The 19,007-nt window shown below is 42.2% G+C and overlaps 1 protein-coding gene across 5 annotated transcripts in view; it reads right to left on the bottom strand.

The window, feature by feature from the left end:
• NKAIN2 (sodium/potassium transporting ATPase interacting 2) overlaps window positions 1-11,901 on the bottom strand; it is a gene marked incomplete at its 3' end in the record, with an annotated part of 484,396 nt that extends 472,495 nt beyond the window's left edge. Inside the window, exon 1 of one of the 5 annotated variants that reach the window (XR_014155047.1) lies at window positions 11,141-11,901. Coding sequence is in view for 2 of the 5 variants with exons in the window: in XM_081856260.1 (XP_081712386.1) it covers window positions 11,141-11,194 (54 nt within the window). The remainder of the gene's footprint in view (window positions 1-11,140) is intronic. The other 4 variants (XR_014155048.1, XR_014155049.1, XM_081856260.1 and 1 more) reach the window with 4 other exon arrangements.
• Window positions 11,902-19,007: the final 7,106 nt, after the last annotated feature.

The raw sequence follows: 19,007 nt of genomic DNA, 5'->3' as shown, positions 1-19,007 counted from the left end.
ACATTTCTCATAAGTTATGGATGAACTGAAATCAAGAAATTATTAAAAATGCATAAGTGGGATACATGTGGAAATAGAACTATTCACTATGCATGTTTACTTTTTAGCAAGTACAAAGACAGGCAATTTCATTCTCCCAGCATCATTTCCACCAGCAAAATGTCAAAGAATATATAATTTGTTCCAGTATTTCTATAGAATATATATATATATATATAATATCTCACAGATTGCAAATAGAGAGTGCTCAAAACCAATTATAGGATACAGTACCTTTCCTTAATCCAAATTGAGAACCAGCAAACTAATACTAAGAGCTGCCCAATCCATGTTTACTTGGAGTTAAACGCAGAGCAAAGTTAAATGGCTGGCTGTTTATGCTAGTGCCATCTAAATCCCCCCCCCCATAAAGCTATGGCATTTAGTACAATAATCTGTTTTATTATTTGTTAGATTTAATATACATTGAACAGTAAGCCAGAATAACATGAGAAAAAGTGATTAATATTCTATCACTGATAACCTAGCTAAATACAAAAAGGGTTGTGTATTTTACTAAACACAGGCACGTCAGGGACTGCCTGAAAGATAAGGAGTGGTGGGAGGCTCAAGCTGGAGAACCCATAGGGAAGCATCAGAAGATTAAGGCTCAGAGGCAGGAGAGGAGTAGTGGGCAGTGGCGTGCGGTCATTGGACTAAGAGGACTAGGCTAGTCCCCTAAATGTTTCCCCGGTGCCTCCTCCCCAAAGCCCAGGAAGCTTCTGCCCTGATTAGGGAGGGAGTGTGAGGCTCTGATGGGTCGAAGATCCATTCTGCCATTTTCCCAAAGCCCATCCGGCTATTAGGAGATGGCAGGAGGGCTTCAGCGTGCTGTCAGAGCCCTGGCACCTCCTTCACAAAGCCCAGGAAGCTTCTGACCGGATTAGGGAGGAAGGCGTGATGGTCATGTGCGTGACATCAGGATGTCACAATGTAACATGCATGATATCGCCCCCCCCCATCACAAGCTGGCACCTCTGACCCAAACTTCCCCTATAAAAAATTCACTGGTGGTGGGACAATGAAGACGGGTCAGAGGAGGAATGGGGGCAGAATGGTTGGATGCTCAACATGCAACAGGAAATAGTGATGGAGAGGAAGATGAGGCAGAAAACATTACAGACATACAACATGCAGTTGATGGGGGCGAGGGGCTGAGGCTGCAACAGATTCACAGGAACCTCCCAGTCCTACTGTATTCAGCTCTCCTTCCACCTTGTCTCCAAGAGCTAGAAGAGTTTTGGATATAGTGGAGCAACAAGCACAAAAAGCACAGGGGGCCTCTGCCTGATGGAGTTTAAGACTCCAGGGAAAACAGTCAGATGGAGAGGAGACTTAGAGGGAAGTGGGAGGCCCAGATTGTCATTCTGGCAACTGCTTAACCGGGGCCAGTCTCACCATAGGTTTCTCTGTTTGTATTCAGTTTTTTTTTTAATAAAGAATCAACTTTACTGCTCATCTCTGAATCTCCGTGCTGACCTGCAGCTGAACCAGCCCTGACACATATAGGATTGGGCACATAGAAACAGTTGGCATGGTTCTTGGATCTTGGCCTAAAAATTTCAGCAAAAAAAGTTATAAAATTCCAAAAAATATGCAGCCTTATGAACAGCCCAGTCATGCAGATCCAGAAAACCATTCTGCTGGTCTGCTTTTTCTGACCTTGTCAGTTCCATCAACCAGGTTACTGTGACTGCAGGTCCAAAACCTGAAATGAGCTTTATGAAACCTACTGGAAACACTCAATGATATGTTATTGTTACAAATAATAGTCTATTGAAATGAGGGCTGGCTGTACAGAAGCACTGCTTGGTAAAGTAATAATGGGTCTTCGTAGTAATTATATTATTATTATTATTATTATTATTACCCCGCCCATCTGGCTGGGTTTCCCCAGCCACTCTGGGTGGCTCCCAATCGAATATTAAAAACACAATACAGCAATAAACATTAAAAACTTCCCTAAACAGGGCTGCCTTCAGATGTCTTTTAAAAGTATCACTGCAACAATATTCCATAGAATTCTGTGAAAATATTACAAGGTAGCACAGCGCTCCCCAATGTGGCACCTTCCAGATAGTGTTTGAGTCTAAAACCCATCAACCCTAGCCAGTGGTCAAGGTTTATGTGACTTGCATCCAAAGCACCTGGAGGACACCAGGTGCCGCTAGGCTGTATTAGACAAATGTCTGAATCTTTGAGCACAAGGTGAATGCCTCCATATTAAATAGGCAGAGTGTATTGGAAAAACCAAAACACAAAAATGTCACTTAGACTACAATCCCATGCACACTTATCTGGAATGAAGTCCCCTTGAACTGTAAATATTGCACTGTTAGACTTGCATTCTATCTATATACAAAAAAGCACTACCTAAATAGCTTATAAACTTTCCTTATTTGGAACTATGCACAAACCTCCAAGTCTCATGAAGTAAATAATTATCAATGCATTGCATTTAATTTCAAGAAGAGAACAGAACACAGTCTTAATTTTATTCCTCTCTCCCTCCAAGGATTTCCTTCATTACCAGATATTAATTCTTTGAATTTTCTCTTTTGCATTGCAGACAACTTGACATGCATGATTTGCCCTCTTACCCAAGAGATATCAAAAGCAAGTAAACTAAAATGTCCTTTCCCCAATAGTTTCCAGCACTGCTTCATAATACAAGAAAGAGCACACAGATGAGCCTTAAAATTGAATTTCTCAATTAAGATTATGGCTGCAACCCTTGACTACCACAGAGTAAATGTCATTCAACAGAGTGGGACCTGTGTAAAGATGCATAGGGCTACATTGTCCATTTGAATGGTAAGTATTGCTGGTGTTGGCTCATAGGCTGCCAGCTCCTATCTCAGTCACATGAAGACAGAGTGGCCCTCCCTTCAAATACTGCAGTATGCAGTATGACAAAGCCAGTTCTGGCCATAGACAGGGGCTTTCTTAGTCATGGCTCCCCAGTTGTGGAATTCCCTCCTACTGGAGTTCTCAGTGGTATCTTCTGCTCACCTATTGAAAAATCTGTCCGCTTCATTCAGTATATGGGAGTATATGAGCACACAGTTTGTTGCTTTGTGACTATGTATTCCGATAACTGAGAAGTGTGCATGCACACGAAAGCTCATACCAAGAACTGACTTAGTTGGTCTTTAAGGTGCTACTGGAAGGAATTTGTTTTGTTTTGACTATGGCAGACCAACACGGCTACCTATCTGTAACTGATAATTCTTATGGTATTATGTTTTTATTGCTGGTGCATTATTTTTGTACTTTGTTGTAAAATGTTCACTGCTTTGAAAATTCTTATTGAAGGCAGCTTACAAATATGTTAATAAAGGATAATGATAATATTTCATAGCCAAACTATAAAGATGTGGAGACAGGTTTGTTTTAATCCTGTAGAACATGCAGACATTATATGGGAAGTATACAACTGCAAAAAGTGTCTGATATTGCTCCACAAGTAACATCACCTGTGACATGGGCAGTTCCATCTCTCAAGAGTAGCTGATAAACTATCTGACAATGAAACATAGCCTTTTCTTGAACAGCCCCACTCATCTTACCAAACTGTGCCACTCTACATGAATATATGATATAGTATGAAGCTGGTTGAATCTATCATTGAGGCATGGGCAGTCTCAAAGTTTCTCATGTGAACTGTGACAATTTCATAAATGTCTCATATGAAAGAAATAATGAATCTCTGAGTGCTATGCTTTGTGAGACATTAAATGAACAATGAGATTCTGTGCCCTTTAAGCAAAAAATGGCTTGTCATAACCCTTGCACAAATGGTATCTAAGACATACTTGTTGTATAGAGAATCGAGTTCTGTTCTATGTGGTTAAATGTGTCGTTGTTTTACCATTTATGCAATACAGACAATTAAAAATGCTGTAAGACATGAATAATAGTACTGTTTCTTCTGAAGATTAGATGCCTCTGACGATATTGCTAGATTGCACAAACATAATATTATACATATGCCGTCCTTTATATGCAAGTTTATAATACCTTAGCAACCACAAATAATACATCTACGGCTAGTACTGTGCTCATATACACAATAGCTTTAGTTCAATGTAGAATTATTCCAGTTAATCATGAGATTGGTAACTGTACTTGTATTGATGTATGAAGTACTTTAGAAACTCCATATGAAACAAAATTGATTACTGTTTTCACCACACAAATTACCAGTAACCAAATATGTCCAATTTTGGTTTCACGAGTCCCAGCTCTGCTACTTAGCCCAAGAAAACTTCAACAATAATTGGTTTTCAAATTATTTAGGACATTATGAATTTAAAGCAAGTTAGTTGTCATGACTTCCCCAAGGAATCATGGGAATGTCAAAGGAAACTTGGCTCCATTGTAAAACCTGTTCCCGGGATGAAAGCTGTGGCAAGCCAAGTATAAGAACTTGTGTAAGGCAATGACAATTAAATAAAGTTTCAAAAGTAACTTTTAAGTTACTAAGGTAGAGAAATGTGCCTTAAAATATTTTCAGATGAGAGCATTTTCCAGATACGAAATGTTTTTCAGTGAATGTTCAGATTAGATGTCACCATGAAGAAAGACCAGGAAAGTGTGAGTTATATTTGCTTAAAAAATAAAAAAGGTTATACACTATAACTAAGTTTAACTTTAAAAATTACATTTCTACATACTATTGAAAATAAAATCTTGTGGTTACCATGAAAAAGAGAATAAAAAGGGGATGGGGAGAATGTTTCCCAGAACATTTTGTATGAGGTAGATTACCTACAGTATATGGTAGTTTCCAGTGGTCTGGAGGAGACATGCTTGGTGTGGAAATAGTCAGGCACCCAAATAAACCAAAGTGCTATTAGCCAGAGACATATTTACATAACGCTATATGTGGGCATCAAAATGAATTCTAGTAAACAGTGCTGCCACAGGAACACAGGAAGCTGCCTCATACTGTCAAATGGCTCTCATATGACAAATGGCTCTCATAGCTCAGTATAGCCTACATGAGCGATGGGCAATATTTTGCCCACCAGATGTTGCTGGCTTTCCCATCAGCCCTAGCCGACATGGTCAATGGCCAGGGATGATGGGAACTAGAGTCCAACAATAGCTGAAGGGCCCATCTCTTCAGTTTCGTCTTTCCTGGTCTACACTGACAGACAGGGTTTCAGCTGGGATCTGTCCCAGCCCTGCCTGGAAGTACCAGGGATTTGAACCCAGGACCTTCTGCATGCAAAGCATGTGCTCTACCTCACAGAACCACACCCTTTTTTATTTCTACCAATTGATCGAGGGAAGAAGAAGAAAAACTGGCCAGCCCTGCTGTTGTGCCTTTAACAGCACAGCTGTTGGAGAAATCAACAGTGGAAGATTTTCAGAGTATGCAAAGAAACAGTATCACCATTTCAGACTCTACAATGAGCAGGTGAGCCCTTGCTGGTGGTGCCTGAGGGTTGCCTAATTGGTGTTGACCCATAATATGGTATTTTCAGTGGCAGTTTCCCAAGTTCTAGCCCAACACTTCAACCACGACACTACACTGGCATTCACTTGAGCTTTTTATGGCTAAAGAACACTGTTTCTGGCAAACATGAGATCACTGGCTGATAGAATGTTTAACTGTTTTGGAATGTTTCTGACTGTTTTTAGAATTTTATTAAAAATATATAACCAATGCTGTGTTTGCTGCCCTAAGGTCCTTCAGAAGGAAGAGTGGAGTATAAACTGAATAACAAGAATCAATTACTGTATTTGATGTCTACATAACAAGCTGCTGTGGCACAGGCACAGAAACTACTTGATAAAATGATAACCCTGCCAGTAAATAGGGGTTTCGCAGATACAACTATAGGTGTGGATCTTTTAACTGCCTTTTAACTTTGCCAGTGGACTCATGAAAGTGACGATATTACAAAGTTTCTACTGATCCACTTGCCCACATAATTTTGGTCCTCCCCTTCAAAACTGTAAGACAGTTTCAACAATTGTAAAATATTTCCGAACCTAGTCATGTAGAGCTAAGTTTTCTTCTTCAAAGATGACAAAGCAAGCAGCTACTTACATGCCTGACTCATAGTAATCACAGTCATTTTGTTAAAGGCTGTTACTTCCAAGAGTACTCTTACGTAAGAGCTTTAACAAAATTGCATTCATAGAGGGATACACAAAGTAAACTGCAGAAAACTTGCAGTGTGCATAGCGATTAAAAATACCACTCACCACCTACATAACATTTGGCCAGTGACAATGTTCTTATTAGTAAACACGGTCATATTATGTCTTTTACATTTATATTTTACTTGTATTTTCTTCATTAATATAAAATGGCCCAGCTAAATTCCTCTGCTTTCCCTTAAACTTTTATCAGCCACAGAATTACTTTTGGGCAAGATAGGGGAGCAGATTATCATGTGTCAACTCCAGGTAGCTTTGAATGACACTGATTATTTTGATACAGTCTGCTTCACACTGACTATGGGGCTAAAATTGTTGTGTCACCCTCTTTAATCACCTTCACACCAATATGGGTGGGGGCAATGTTAAAAAAAATCTGGGCACAAGCATGGATCTGAGCATCACACAGCTTCAGTGACTGGCTCCTTCTCCTCCTTCTCCTGCCACAGAAGGGAAGGAATGGGGAAGCCAGTGGTGGTGGCAGGAGGAAGAGCCACCTGCCATTGAAGCTGCACTGCTGCCACATTCAGCTCTGCCCCCTGGCTCCTCTGATGTCTTGATGCAACATTGGGATGTTGCATCCGTGATGTTGCTCCTCCACCCAATCTCTCTCACAAGTTGGCACCTCTGGATGTTAAGAAGAACAACCACTGGAGCTCTTTGTGGTTTTCAAAACCACCAGCCATAGTTTCCATCTGATGGTGGAGCCTGGAAGCACAGTATTACAGTGACAACAATCCTTTCTGGAAGAGTCCAGAACACTCCATTGAAGGACTACTATGTCAACTCATGGCCACCAGCATTGGGGGTGTCACAGAGTTTCACTCAAAGAGGTTATCCAGACATTTAGGCTGAGGTATCTCCAGTATGCAGATGGTACACAGATTTACTAAATACAGAGATGCAACAGAAACCAGGTGCCTGGATGCTATTCCAGAATAGGCAGCTAAACTGAAATCTTAATCAAAATAAGATAGAAATACTGTGAGTTGAACTAGACTGAGGTTTGCAATTGGTTTTGGATGCACTATTGTGCAGTTTAGAGGTACTCTAGGATCCAGTGTTATCTATGGAGGCACAGGCAATCTCAGTAGGTAGGTGTGTCTTTTACCAGGTTAGGTTGGTTCACTAACTGCAACCAGATCTGGATAAAAAAGAGCCTGGTCACAATTACTAATTTTGTATCAGCAGCCTTCAGTACTCATTTTTTGTTTCTGGATTCAATTTAAAGTTGCTCTGATTTCACTATGGAGTGTTTTAAGTGTTAAGACTGGGGGCCTCAGGCAATGTGTTCCACTGCTGTAGTCTTGAATGAAAAAAATAAACAACAGCATTTCATATTCCACTCTGGTCCAGAATATCACCTCTCTTCAAGATAGCCTCTCACTTTAACAACTTTGAGAAATTAGGAGGAAATTTTAATATGCTGATTCAATTAATAGCATTAGCTATCAGCAGGTTAAGCTTATCACCTTCTATTATTTCTCATATAGGTTTCAGAAGAAAATGAGCTGTCAGAAATGGTTTTCCATGACACACATGAAAGCTGGTTGGCATGTGGGTATGTGTTAACAAGAAAATGGAAGAAAGAAGAGAATGCAACTAAGACAAGCATGTGGATTATTCTTCAAATTTTAAAGCATTATACAGTGCATAATACTGTTCCTCATCCTACCATGACAAAGGAAACAGAGAGAGAGAAAAACCACTTTATATATTATATCAGATATTTACCTCCACAGTAATTACTTACATATTTTGAAAGGGGAAATTAACACATTGCCTCCAGGCTGCACATACATACATACATACATAAAATTGACTGTAATCCTATACAGTAAGGGTGGGGAACCTGTGATTATTCATATATTTATGGACTTCGAATCCCATAAGCCAAAGCCAGCATGATCAATGGTCAGGAAGGATGGAAGTTGGAATCCAGCAACACCTGGAAGGTGACAGGTTTCTCAAACCCACTAAACAGAGTTGCTCATAAGTTTGTAACACTGTCTTGAGTGAGTAATACTTCTGAGCAACCATGTGCATCACTGCAACGAATCAAACTGTAAAGTGCATTTAAAAAGCAACAACAAACTATTGCTTCAATTTTATATTTAAACCTGGTGTTGTTTTTAGCATGAACCTGTTTTCCCAACAAACTGAGTATGAAGTAAATGTACAACAATGATTAATAGTGGTAGGAACATAGAGATAATATTGACAAGATCTCTGCTCCTGGACATAGACCTCCACATACAACCTCCACACAATAAGTCTCTTACAAATTAACACCTCTCTTCAAGCTTTTCTTGTGCAAGTCCAGTACCTGATAAGCATAGTAGACAAAGTATCTCATAAGGCTCACAAGATTACCGCTATCCAAACCCAAGCCATTTAAGGGCTATTCCACACATTATGGCATCAGTCTCAGGCTTGTCACCAAGTGTACATTCAACAGGAAGCTGCAGCCAGTCATGGTTTTCATAGGAGAACAGCTGTATGCATGGCATTTGCCTTATTCATACTTCCCCAACCCAATATGAACTCACATGTGGCATCTTGCACACTGATATCCATCATAGTGCTGAGACTACTCATGAGAGAGCATTTGAAAGCCAATGCATAATGAGAGGAATTGGGGAATAAAATTTGGTGGTCACTGAAAGCCAATTGCAGTTCCTAACTCCATCAGATCCAACACTGCAATGATAAGCTTTATTTAGTGTGAAAGGAACATCCCTCCATCATTGTTCTATGTTCATGAAATCTGCTTCAATACTTGAACGTATCTGTAAGATATTTACTTATCCTGCATTATAAACAGTCTAACCATCCAGGCTGTCATTATGTCCTATTTTAAAATACCAAATCTTTTCTCTCTCTCTATGGATGAGCGCCATGTAACATTTACATTTGAGTCATTCCATGGCCCAGCAGAGCTAAAGTAATAACAGTAAGGCATATTTCATAAGCTCCAGTATTAGGATGGTTGTATTTTTTATTCTCACACTCAGTCCTGTAATCTATGTTCCTTCATAGACCCCCCCCCCAAATGGTAAATGTATATTTATCTGCCTTTTGCCATCTCACTCCCAAGCTAATGTTGATGCAGAAGCTTATAATCAACCTCTAGGATACAATGAATACTCTTGTGGCTACCTTTAAATACATTGTTGTAGCTGTATTGGGTCAAGTCAACAAGGGGCACAAACCTTTCAATATCAGACACTGGGGACAGCAAGGAGGGGAAAGCTGTTGTCCTCATCATGCTTATAAAGTTCCCAGAAGCATTTATCTAGCCATTGCTGGAAACAGGATGCAGGACCAGGTGAATCTTTGGTCTGGTCCAGCTGGGCAGTTTCTGTATTCTGACCTTTGGCATAGAAAGCCTAAAACTATTGTTCCATTTAGCTTTGGGGCAGGAACTCCAGTGATAATGTTAAACAGCTTACGTTCCAACAATTTTGTTTACATTTAACAGGGTTGGGGGAGGGTTTCTTTCAAATAACTTGCACAAGAATAAATCAAACACACAGGATCAGATACTTCTGTGAAAAACAGGGTTTAGACAAGCAGAATGCTTCCTGCTACACACAAAGATGATAGAGTCACTGAAACATCACAGATGTGTAGGCTCTGCGATGGTCAGTGAATCTTTCCCATGTACTGATTTTGTTCCCAGAATGATAATTTTATTTTCCCATGCAGTCTTCTTAAGCACCTGTCTTTTGGGAAAACTGGTGGTACTCTGCCAGTTGGAAGAGTGTACTGTAACTGTTTTCTCCCTTTTCAAGGTTAACTGCTTTAACACTGCAATCCTGTGAATGCCTACTCAGAAGTAAGTCCCACTGGGCTCAGTGGGATTTGCTCCCAGGTCAAGAGTGTATAGGACTGCACCCTTAAGGCCCCATACCAAACCTGTTCTACCATAGACAACTCATTCAAGGTACATTCAGGAATGTGGCATCTTCTGAGGCTGGCTAACTGCATAACAGCAACATCCATTCAGGGTGTTCAGAAAAACTCCCTCTGTGAAGTTAGACATGCATTAAATAGGCACTGCAACAGATTTTCTAGTTAGTATCTTATCTTCAATATGTGGCCACCATAGAGTTTATAGTTTACTCTCTTTTGCTTGTTTGGAAACAACATAATTTTAGCACTGCTTGGAAACAATGAAAGCTTTTACCACATACTTCAAAACAATCATCCTGCTGAATTCATACACACCCTTTGTCTCTTATCTGATTATCTTGGCTCAAGTTCATAACCATGCCTAAAACAGTGCTCATTCCATTTAATTAAGGAAACCTCTAGTCTCTACCTCATACCTTTCTTAAGATGAGTTAACTTTTCCTCCCTCACCGCAAAGCTACATGCTTCTCATCAGCCACTCCATCCATTGTAATTACCTATGAACTGCCTTCCTTTCAACAAACAAACAAAAACCATGCTCAGTCTTTCAAAATTCCCAAATCTCTTTGAGATCTCTTGAGCCTTCAAGGAGAAAGGGCGGATGTGTGTGTCAATTTTTAAGGTTAGCAGTCGCATCCTATGCATGTTCACTACGTCCCAATCGCTTCCATTCTCAAATAAACCAGCACAGAACTGCAGCCTCAAACAAGTTTACCCCGTGCCCACGTGAATGTCACTCAGGGAGTCCCTGTTACAACACAAGCCGCAATGCCTATACGCACATGCCAGGGAGCAAACTCCATTGAAAACAAGGATGCTTACTTCTGAGTAGGCATGCCCTAAGCTCACTCCTGCAGCCCATTCCTCTCTAACCTCTTCTCCCCTCACGAACGACAAACAGCCATCGGATTTGGCCTCTTGCTTCTCGGGGGTTTGTTTATACTTTTGTTTTATTGGAGAGAAGATTCAGACAGGAAAAAGGGGAAATCAAGGAGACCAGCGACTCACGTACCAGTTGCATGCCACAGATGAAGATCAGCGTGCACCTGCCGCTGCAATAACCCATGTTTTTTTCCTCTCTCTCTCGGTCTCTCGGAGGCCCCTCGCCACAGCTCCGCTGTCCCACGCAGAGCCCGGCCGTATCCAATCAGATGCCGGAAGAAGCCAAGCAAGCCCGAGCAGCACTCGGGGGGCTCCCGCCTGCAGCCGCCGCCGCCGCCGCTGCCACCAGCGCGTCCCGAGAAGTGACAGGCATTAGGACCGCGGGAGGAGCAGCCCCCCCTGCGCGGACAGCCGCCGCCTTTGCAGCCTTCACTCCCCTTGTGCCAAGATGCCTCCGCCAAGAGCGGCGCGGGCGGCGGCGTCCCGGAAGCCGGCGGGAGCAGCGGCGCTCCCCGAAGGCATTCGGCGGGCCCTGCAAGTTTGCCAGCCGCCTGCGCTCCGCCCGCCAGCCATCCAGCCCACTCCGGCAGAGAGGCGGGCGAAAGTGGACTCAGCTCATGCCGGCGGGCGGGAAGCCCCCTCTCCTCCCGCGGGCACTTCTCGCTGCTGCTGCTGCTGCTGTGGTCGTGCCCCCTCAGACGGGCGGCCGAGAAGCCTCCGAGGCTCCGCGCTCGGCCAGGTATTATTCCCCTCGCGAGGGCTCGAGTCCACCTCCCGTCAATGGCAGAGCGGTTATTCCCAATGCAGCGCAGCAACAGAAGGAGGAGGAGGAGGAGGAGGCAGGGAGCTGGCGGCGGCTGCCGCTGCTCACAAGCATGACAGGCGCTGTCTCTCCATGTAAGCAAGGCAACGGCGGCCGCCGCTCCAGCCCAGCTTGGAGAACGCGGGGAGGGGGCGGCGGCGGCGGCGGCGGGTGGGGTGGGGAGCGGGAGAGGAGCGGAGGAGGACCTCCCAATCCCCTTATGACTTTGGCTCTGCTCTCGACTTCGGGGTCGTCTCCCTTGTCAGAGGCCGGCGCGCGCGCGCCAACACAGCCTCCGCTCACGCTTTCGCGTTCCTCTCGCGCGCTCTCTCTCTTTCTCTCCGCCCCGGGTTTTTTTTTTTTCCCCCACCCCCGCCAGCGTCGCTGAGGAAACAACGAACTTGAGGGAGATGTTCTGCCGCTTTTGAAGGGTGTTTTTTTCCCCTCACACAAGAGGTGGCGGGCAGCGGGAGGAGAGGACGTGTTAGAGACAACGGCCCACACAGACAGCCGGTGGCATCCTTGTTCTCGGCTCGCCAGCCCCGGCAACTGTACGGCGTTGGCGGGAAGAGACTCTGCCCGCCCTCGCCCAGCGGTCACGCCTACGCGCGCCCACCCGGTGCACGTGAGGACGCTGCTTTGGTTCTGAGCGTTCTCTCGCTGTCTAGGGGAAATGGGGGGGCGGGGGGGGCGCCTCTGGAGGAAGGTGCGGAGAAACTGGCTGAGCAGCGCGGAGTTCTCTGCTGCCGCCTGCTGGGCCTTGGGCGAGGAAGCAGCAGCCGCCGCCGCAGTGGCCACAGCAAAACAAAACACGAAAGCAGTAGCAGCCGCAGAGGAGTCCAACTTTTCCATTTTCGGTTGTTCTTTTGGGGTTTTTTGGGGGGGGCCTGAGCACGTCTCTGTCATTCTTGCCCTCCTGAGGGAGGAAAGCTGGGCTAAGTTTTGAGTAAGGAGGGGTTCCCCATAAGGGTTGTCCTGGCGTTCGCCTGTGAAAGGCTCAAGAAAAAGGTAGGTCCCCATAGATGACAATGAGGCGCCCAACACATCGTGTCAAATTGTGGGGCTCCTCGACCCCAGGCTATGGGGCGAGCCAAACAGACAGGTACCCCAAAACAAGGCGTTCTGCAATGTGCTGCAGTCTATTTAATGAAGCGTGAGGGTATATGTATATGCCTCTGACTAAAATTAAGTTTTACAAACAGAGTTGACTTTCTAAGTCTACATTTTCTATTAACCTCAGTAAAAGTTTAAATACCAAGACCTCAAGAAAAGAATAGGTAGGTTGGACCTACCAAGGCCCCCTGAATTCCACCTTCCCACACCACACTGCAAAGGGGATACAGACACAGCGGTCATTTTTATTTTTCTGAGGAGGAGAAAAGGAAGGCTAGCCTGGTTCATTTTTGTGGGGACTTTGAAAGAAGCCACTTCAAACATTGGGTTTAAAAACAAAACAAAACCAAAACAATTACATTTCAGAGATGGTATTATTCCACCTACGCAGTCAAGTGCAAAGTTCGATAATTGATTGCAATTGCTTTAAGAGGAGATGAATGGAAGATACTGTTACGTATTTATATTTTGATTTATGAATTTGTTCCATGAAACATCTTGACATGATAATAACATCATCAACACCAAAAAAGATACTACAGCTGCTTTTTTTGAAAAGGATCTTACAGCTGCTTACATAACACCAATAACCTCAGCTTTCAGGTACAATATAAATACTGACAGCATGGGAGGACTAGTTCTTTCTTGCCCTCCTTCAGGCTGCTTGGAGGCGGTTGATTTGCTACCAAGGGAAATAGGATGTTAGACTAGATCAGGGGAGGCCAACATGGTGCCCTGCAGAAGGTTTTGGACTTCAGCTCCGTTAATTCCTGACTGTTGGTCACATTAACTGAGGTTTTTGGAAAGTGGAATCCCACAGCTTCTGGAGAGCACCCTTTTAGCTACAGCTGGACTAGATGTCCATTTCTTATGTTCATATTAATGCATAGAGAAAAGCAACAAACAAAATCATAGGAAGCCCCGCTGCCACCAAAAAAGCAATGAAATGATTTATGACTGTTTTTTAAGGGTTTTTGAGAGTGCTGTGTTTAATCTGTACTTTAATAAATTTGTTTTAATTGCTTTAATTCTATTAGAGTTTAATTACTTTTTCTCTATTATCGTCTAAATGTTTTTAGCATTTTGTATTTTATCTATGTTATCATTTGTGTAAGCTGCTTTGAGTCCCAGTCTCAGGAAAAGACAGGATACTACTACTACTACCACACAATCTCATACAAATCTGCACTCCATTTTTCTAAACTAAAAAGCCCTAAATAAGCAACATTTCCCCAGAGGGGAGCTTCTGAAACCTCTTGTCCATTTTGGTTGCCCTTTTCCAGCTCACCAGTATCCTTTGTGAGTCACAACAACCAACAAAGCTGGCATATGCCCAGGTATCGTTCTGTGGTGATTACTGGTTTTACATTGAATGCACCGATATAGAACAGAGCAGATTACATGGTTCACTTGTGCATAAGTGCACATGTAGTATCTTGAGAAAAATAGTACCAGGAGTTGCATGAACTAGAGCTATTTGGTGATTTGTATGAATGGATAGGCATTTCTAGGCATTCTTCCATTCTGTTCAGCCTCACCATCAAAAGTATTGCCTGAGTGAATTTTGCAGTTTTCATTAATGGTAGCCACTACAGTTAGTGATGACTTACTGTTACATTTGTTAAACCTCCACCTGGTCAAATGATGATGAAAACCCAGTGAAATGGTGACAACCTCATATAGTTATGCCTGTTGTCAGTGGGAGACAGAGTTCAATTCCAAATCAAAATGCTACTGGAAAATATATAGCATCTCCCTTTTATAAATACACATTCTCTTTTATATTTATACAAAAGGAGCCAGTACAATACTGCTTTTTAAGGACACTCTAATTCTGCCCATGGTTCTGCATTGACAGAGATAAAAGATGCCTGTTCATTCATTTAACAGTCATCTTAGAGACTCCAGGTGGACGATCCACCTCAGCAGCTGAGCAGGTCTCTGCAGATGGATCTATTTTAAGAAAAAGGATGCTCGAGTTATCTGAAAATTACTGAGGCAAAATCATCCTTTCGTATAGTAACATGTTAAAAATATCTACCTCACAATAATGTCTCCACTCACTCCATTAATATTATTTTTTATTAAAAATAAATGGATGAACAACAACCAACCAAATATGTTATATAGCATGTATTGTTATACAAGTGTGTGTGTAGATGTTAAAGTGTAAGCAAGCAAGCAAGCACAATTGTGAGAGATTGCAGAATTGTGTTTCCTGCTTACATGGCATAATTCCCATGCTTTTTGGCACGTAAATGAATTTATAAGTGTCTTACTAAGCAACCCTAAGTGGGAGGGAAGTGGTTAATGATATTTCTTGTCAAAACACCTTCCAGCTAACACCAGAAAGGGTGAGAGATGGGAAGCAATGTGCTTCTTTATTTTAGCCCTGATAGGGTTTTAAAATAAACATTGCAATGGGTTGGTGAGGGGAGATTACCCACACTAACAGCAGGCTGTCATCTCTCAAGGGAATAGAGGGGCTCTGGATCCACTGTGTCCCTGGAATGCTCCATTTGGGGGCCTAATGCCAGGTTTCTCTGGGTGTGGTGGGGGCCTCTACGTACAAGTACTTCATTGCCTGTTGGCAGAGCTCCACCAGTAGAGAGCTACTGCAGCCACACCCTGAATCAGTAAATTTGGAGGGGGTGGGGTCAGGATTTAGACAACACAACAGAGTTGTATGTGTTTTCAATTGAATTAATTTTGAGCTGTCAAATGAAAGCAAAGAATGCAAACACCCCTGCTCAAATTTAAGATGTCTTTGTTCGAGCTCCTGTCCTCCACACCCAAGGAGCAAAAACTTATTTTGGGGCCAAGGAATGGGTTGCAGGTGGAAGAAGGCTCCCTTAAAGACGGGAGAGGACTGCCAGACCTCTCCTTCTCCCAACTCTTTGGAAAGTGGAAGGAGCATTGAAATGGTGCTCATACATTTTCAGGTTAAGCTCACTCATCTTTAATCATTTTAGCAACATTTTTGTTTTTGTCTGTTTCGTGCACATAAGAGTGGGAGGGAGGAATTTCAGTGGGACCCTACCTAATTTGAACTTTGCAAAACAGTACATGAACAAAAAAATACAGCTATCCTTTGAAATTCTCCAGATTCTTGCACTTCTCCAAATTTTGTGATGTACTTCTCCAAACTCAAAATAAGTATATTAGGGGAAAGCATGCATAAACAACACTTTCATTCATGAAGTGCATTATATTATGCAAAATGCTTGCAAAATATGTACATTAGGCAGAAACTGAATACAAAAATGTGTATATTAGGATGCACATGAAATAAAGTGATAAGTGTGAGATTTTTTTTTAAAAAAATATGCAAAGTGATGCAGAAGTGTGGCAAACTAAATTTAATATTGGGAAAATGAGAAACTGAAATGGGCAGATTCATCCATTCTTAGTTCCAGGTCAGCTTTCCAATTTCCTTTGTTCTATCTGCTACTTCTCCCCTCCACTTCCTACCCTTTGAATCTTCAGCTCTCTTCCCCACATTCATTCCATCCATACATCTTTCTCCTTTTATTCCACATGTCAGTGCTCCTTTTGTGCTTATATTCTCCTGGCCTTTTCATTCTAGGGTGCTCTGCTTTAGGCTGCTCTCTTCTGTCTTTCCTGCCCTATCGCCTTTCTTTCCTGCATCATCAAGGCATGAAAGTAATTCATGACACCTTACTCAAGAGGAAATTCAACACATCATTGGGCTACTGCTTAATCACAATAGGAAATATTTCCTTATATTTTCATTTGGAAGATTAGAACCAATTCTGTGCAAGCTTACAAAAAAAACCCATCTTTGGTTAAAGACCATACCAAAGATGATGTCAGCCCAAAGCAAGCACCATTCAGGCAGTTGAAATGAATTACATTTTGCAGCATTAGCTATTATAGACTGCAGATGGAGAATATTGCATCTGCAGTGGCCAAGAGGGTGTTTTGCATATCAACACAAGTAATTCAGGCATGTCTCTCACCTATTCATACATCTTGATTCCTGGGTAGACAGTTCCAAGAAAAGATACTTGCCCACAAAATCAATTTTAGTATGAATCATAGCTTGTTTGGTAGTTCATTGCATGTCTATTGCATGTCAAGAATTCCCTGCAGAGCCTTCTTTGTCCCCTCAAAAACTGTCTTAGAGGGTTGGGAGACCCCACCAGACCCCACCAGAATAGTATGGGAGGTGGTATAGGAGGCAGTGATGGCCACCGACCTAGATCGTTCTAAAAGAGAATTAGATAAATTCATGGAGGAGAGGGCTATTGAAGGCCATGTCAACTATGCTGTGCCTCCACAGCTGGAGTCAGGTATGCTTCTGAATACAGCAGCGGAGAGTGCTCTTGTGCTTGAATTGTGCTTGGGGATTTCCCACAGGTTGGCCCTCTCTGAGAACAAGATGGGCAATTGGCCTGATCCAACAGGCTCTTATGATGTTCTTAAAGGGGAATTGAGAAAAACTCCTCCCCGGCTTCCTCTAGCAAAAACCTCCATGAATATGAGTTACCTCCATGAAAGGAAAATAATGCTTTTATTCATGAAACGCACCCTCTGCATGCAATTATATATCTGTATTTCTATCTGTCTATAGTTACTATTATATGTGGGTTAAAATCAAGAGGAAAATGTGATTAAAATATTATGAAAAATTACTGAGAATTCACATTTATGTCACAAGCAACTATTCCAATACATTCTGTTATATTATTGTATTCAGCTATGCAGTCATGTATGACTGTAATAGTCTTAAATTATCTTTGAACCTCATTGCTATGATGAAGACTGTGTCAAATGCCTTTTTCCTCGTCCTGAAGGATTTCAAAGCTTGATTGCCCAAATGACAGTTTACTTATTTTACTGTCACATACTTTTGTGAAATGCCATAACAAGTTGATTACAGGGTTCACATTTTGCATAGTGACAAAATCGTCTGTCATATAATAGTCTGATGTCTCAAATCCATTTAACTAAGTAACAGATCCTGCTGAAAAAATGATGATGATATTTAGTACATTAAAATGGCTTTATGAATATGGAAGTTCCCTATGAAATACCTTGTTTAACTAAACAGCAAGAAGTATTAAGTGATGCTTACTCATTAAATCATTCATCAATTGGTTGTGGGGGAGGGATAAAAAAAATACCTTATGAAAGGAGTTTAACCTGGTGACAAAACAAGCTGCAAAGTGGAGTTTTCTTGACTTCTGTTTGTAGGAAGTGGCTTACAAAAATTCCAACAGTTAAATCAACATATGGTACCTCTTTGGTTCTGACAACTGCAAACATGCTGGAGACCTTTTGTGCTCTTCAACATCATTGATGCCTTAACTACTTAGCCAGTAATGTGAAAGAAAACAGATTTGTTGCTCTGTTCACCCACCTTCTATGGGAAACAGTCACCAACTGAAATCCTCTATTCAGCATTCGAAACTCCCATTGTTCTAGGTGCATTTTGCGACAGGGAATTTCATTAGCACGAGCAGTTTCTGAACTCTGGGCACAGTGCTGCGCCTAAGGTTTCAGATTAAAACTGCAGAGTAGAAGGAAAGGAGGACCTTTTTCTGCCTCCCCACTTCCAGCCACTCTCTGAAGACTGGAGACGAGACTTCTTAAGAATACTAGGGAGGTGGGCAGGGGAAGCATGGCTTTGTTTTTTTGCAGTCTTCAGATGAGGACTAGACCATGTGAAAAATGAATATAAGATTTTAGCTGCAGTTCATTCACTTACAGCTTTGTATTCTTGTTATAAAAAGTGTGCCTAGACATTCTGTTGTTGCGCCCACAACCTAGGTTTAAGGTGCCATTTAGCTCCTAGCTTTCATATCTCAGTTTCTAACACTGCCTCAATTGTGGCTCTTTCTTATGAGTGGATTGATATAGTAATCCAGATGGTCATATATGGCTGATAAATTGCAACAATGCTTGATGGTGGGTGGATTGTGGGTTTCTTTATCATTTTTCAAAATGCGGTTTACTCTATCCTAAGATTCAAAGAGAGTTACAATTACAGATACAGGACTAAAGGAAACCAGATGGCATTTACACTGCTAGAGTACATCCATAAAAACTCCTGCTAGCA

Source organism: Podarcis erhardii, assembly GCF_964252035.2.
Source record: "Podarcis erhardii genome assembly, chromosome: 3".
Taxonomy (NCBI): Eukaryota; Metazoa; Chordata; class Lepidosauria; order Squamata; family Lacertidae; genus Podarcis; species Podarcis erhardii.
Note: the sequence above shows the minus strand (reverse complement) of the source record. Positions and strands in the feature narration are given on the sequence as shown.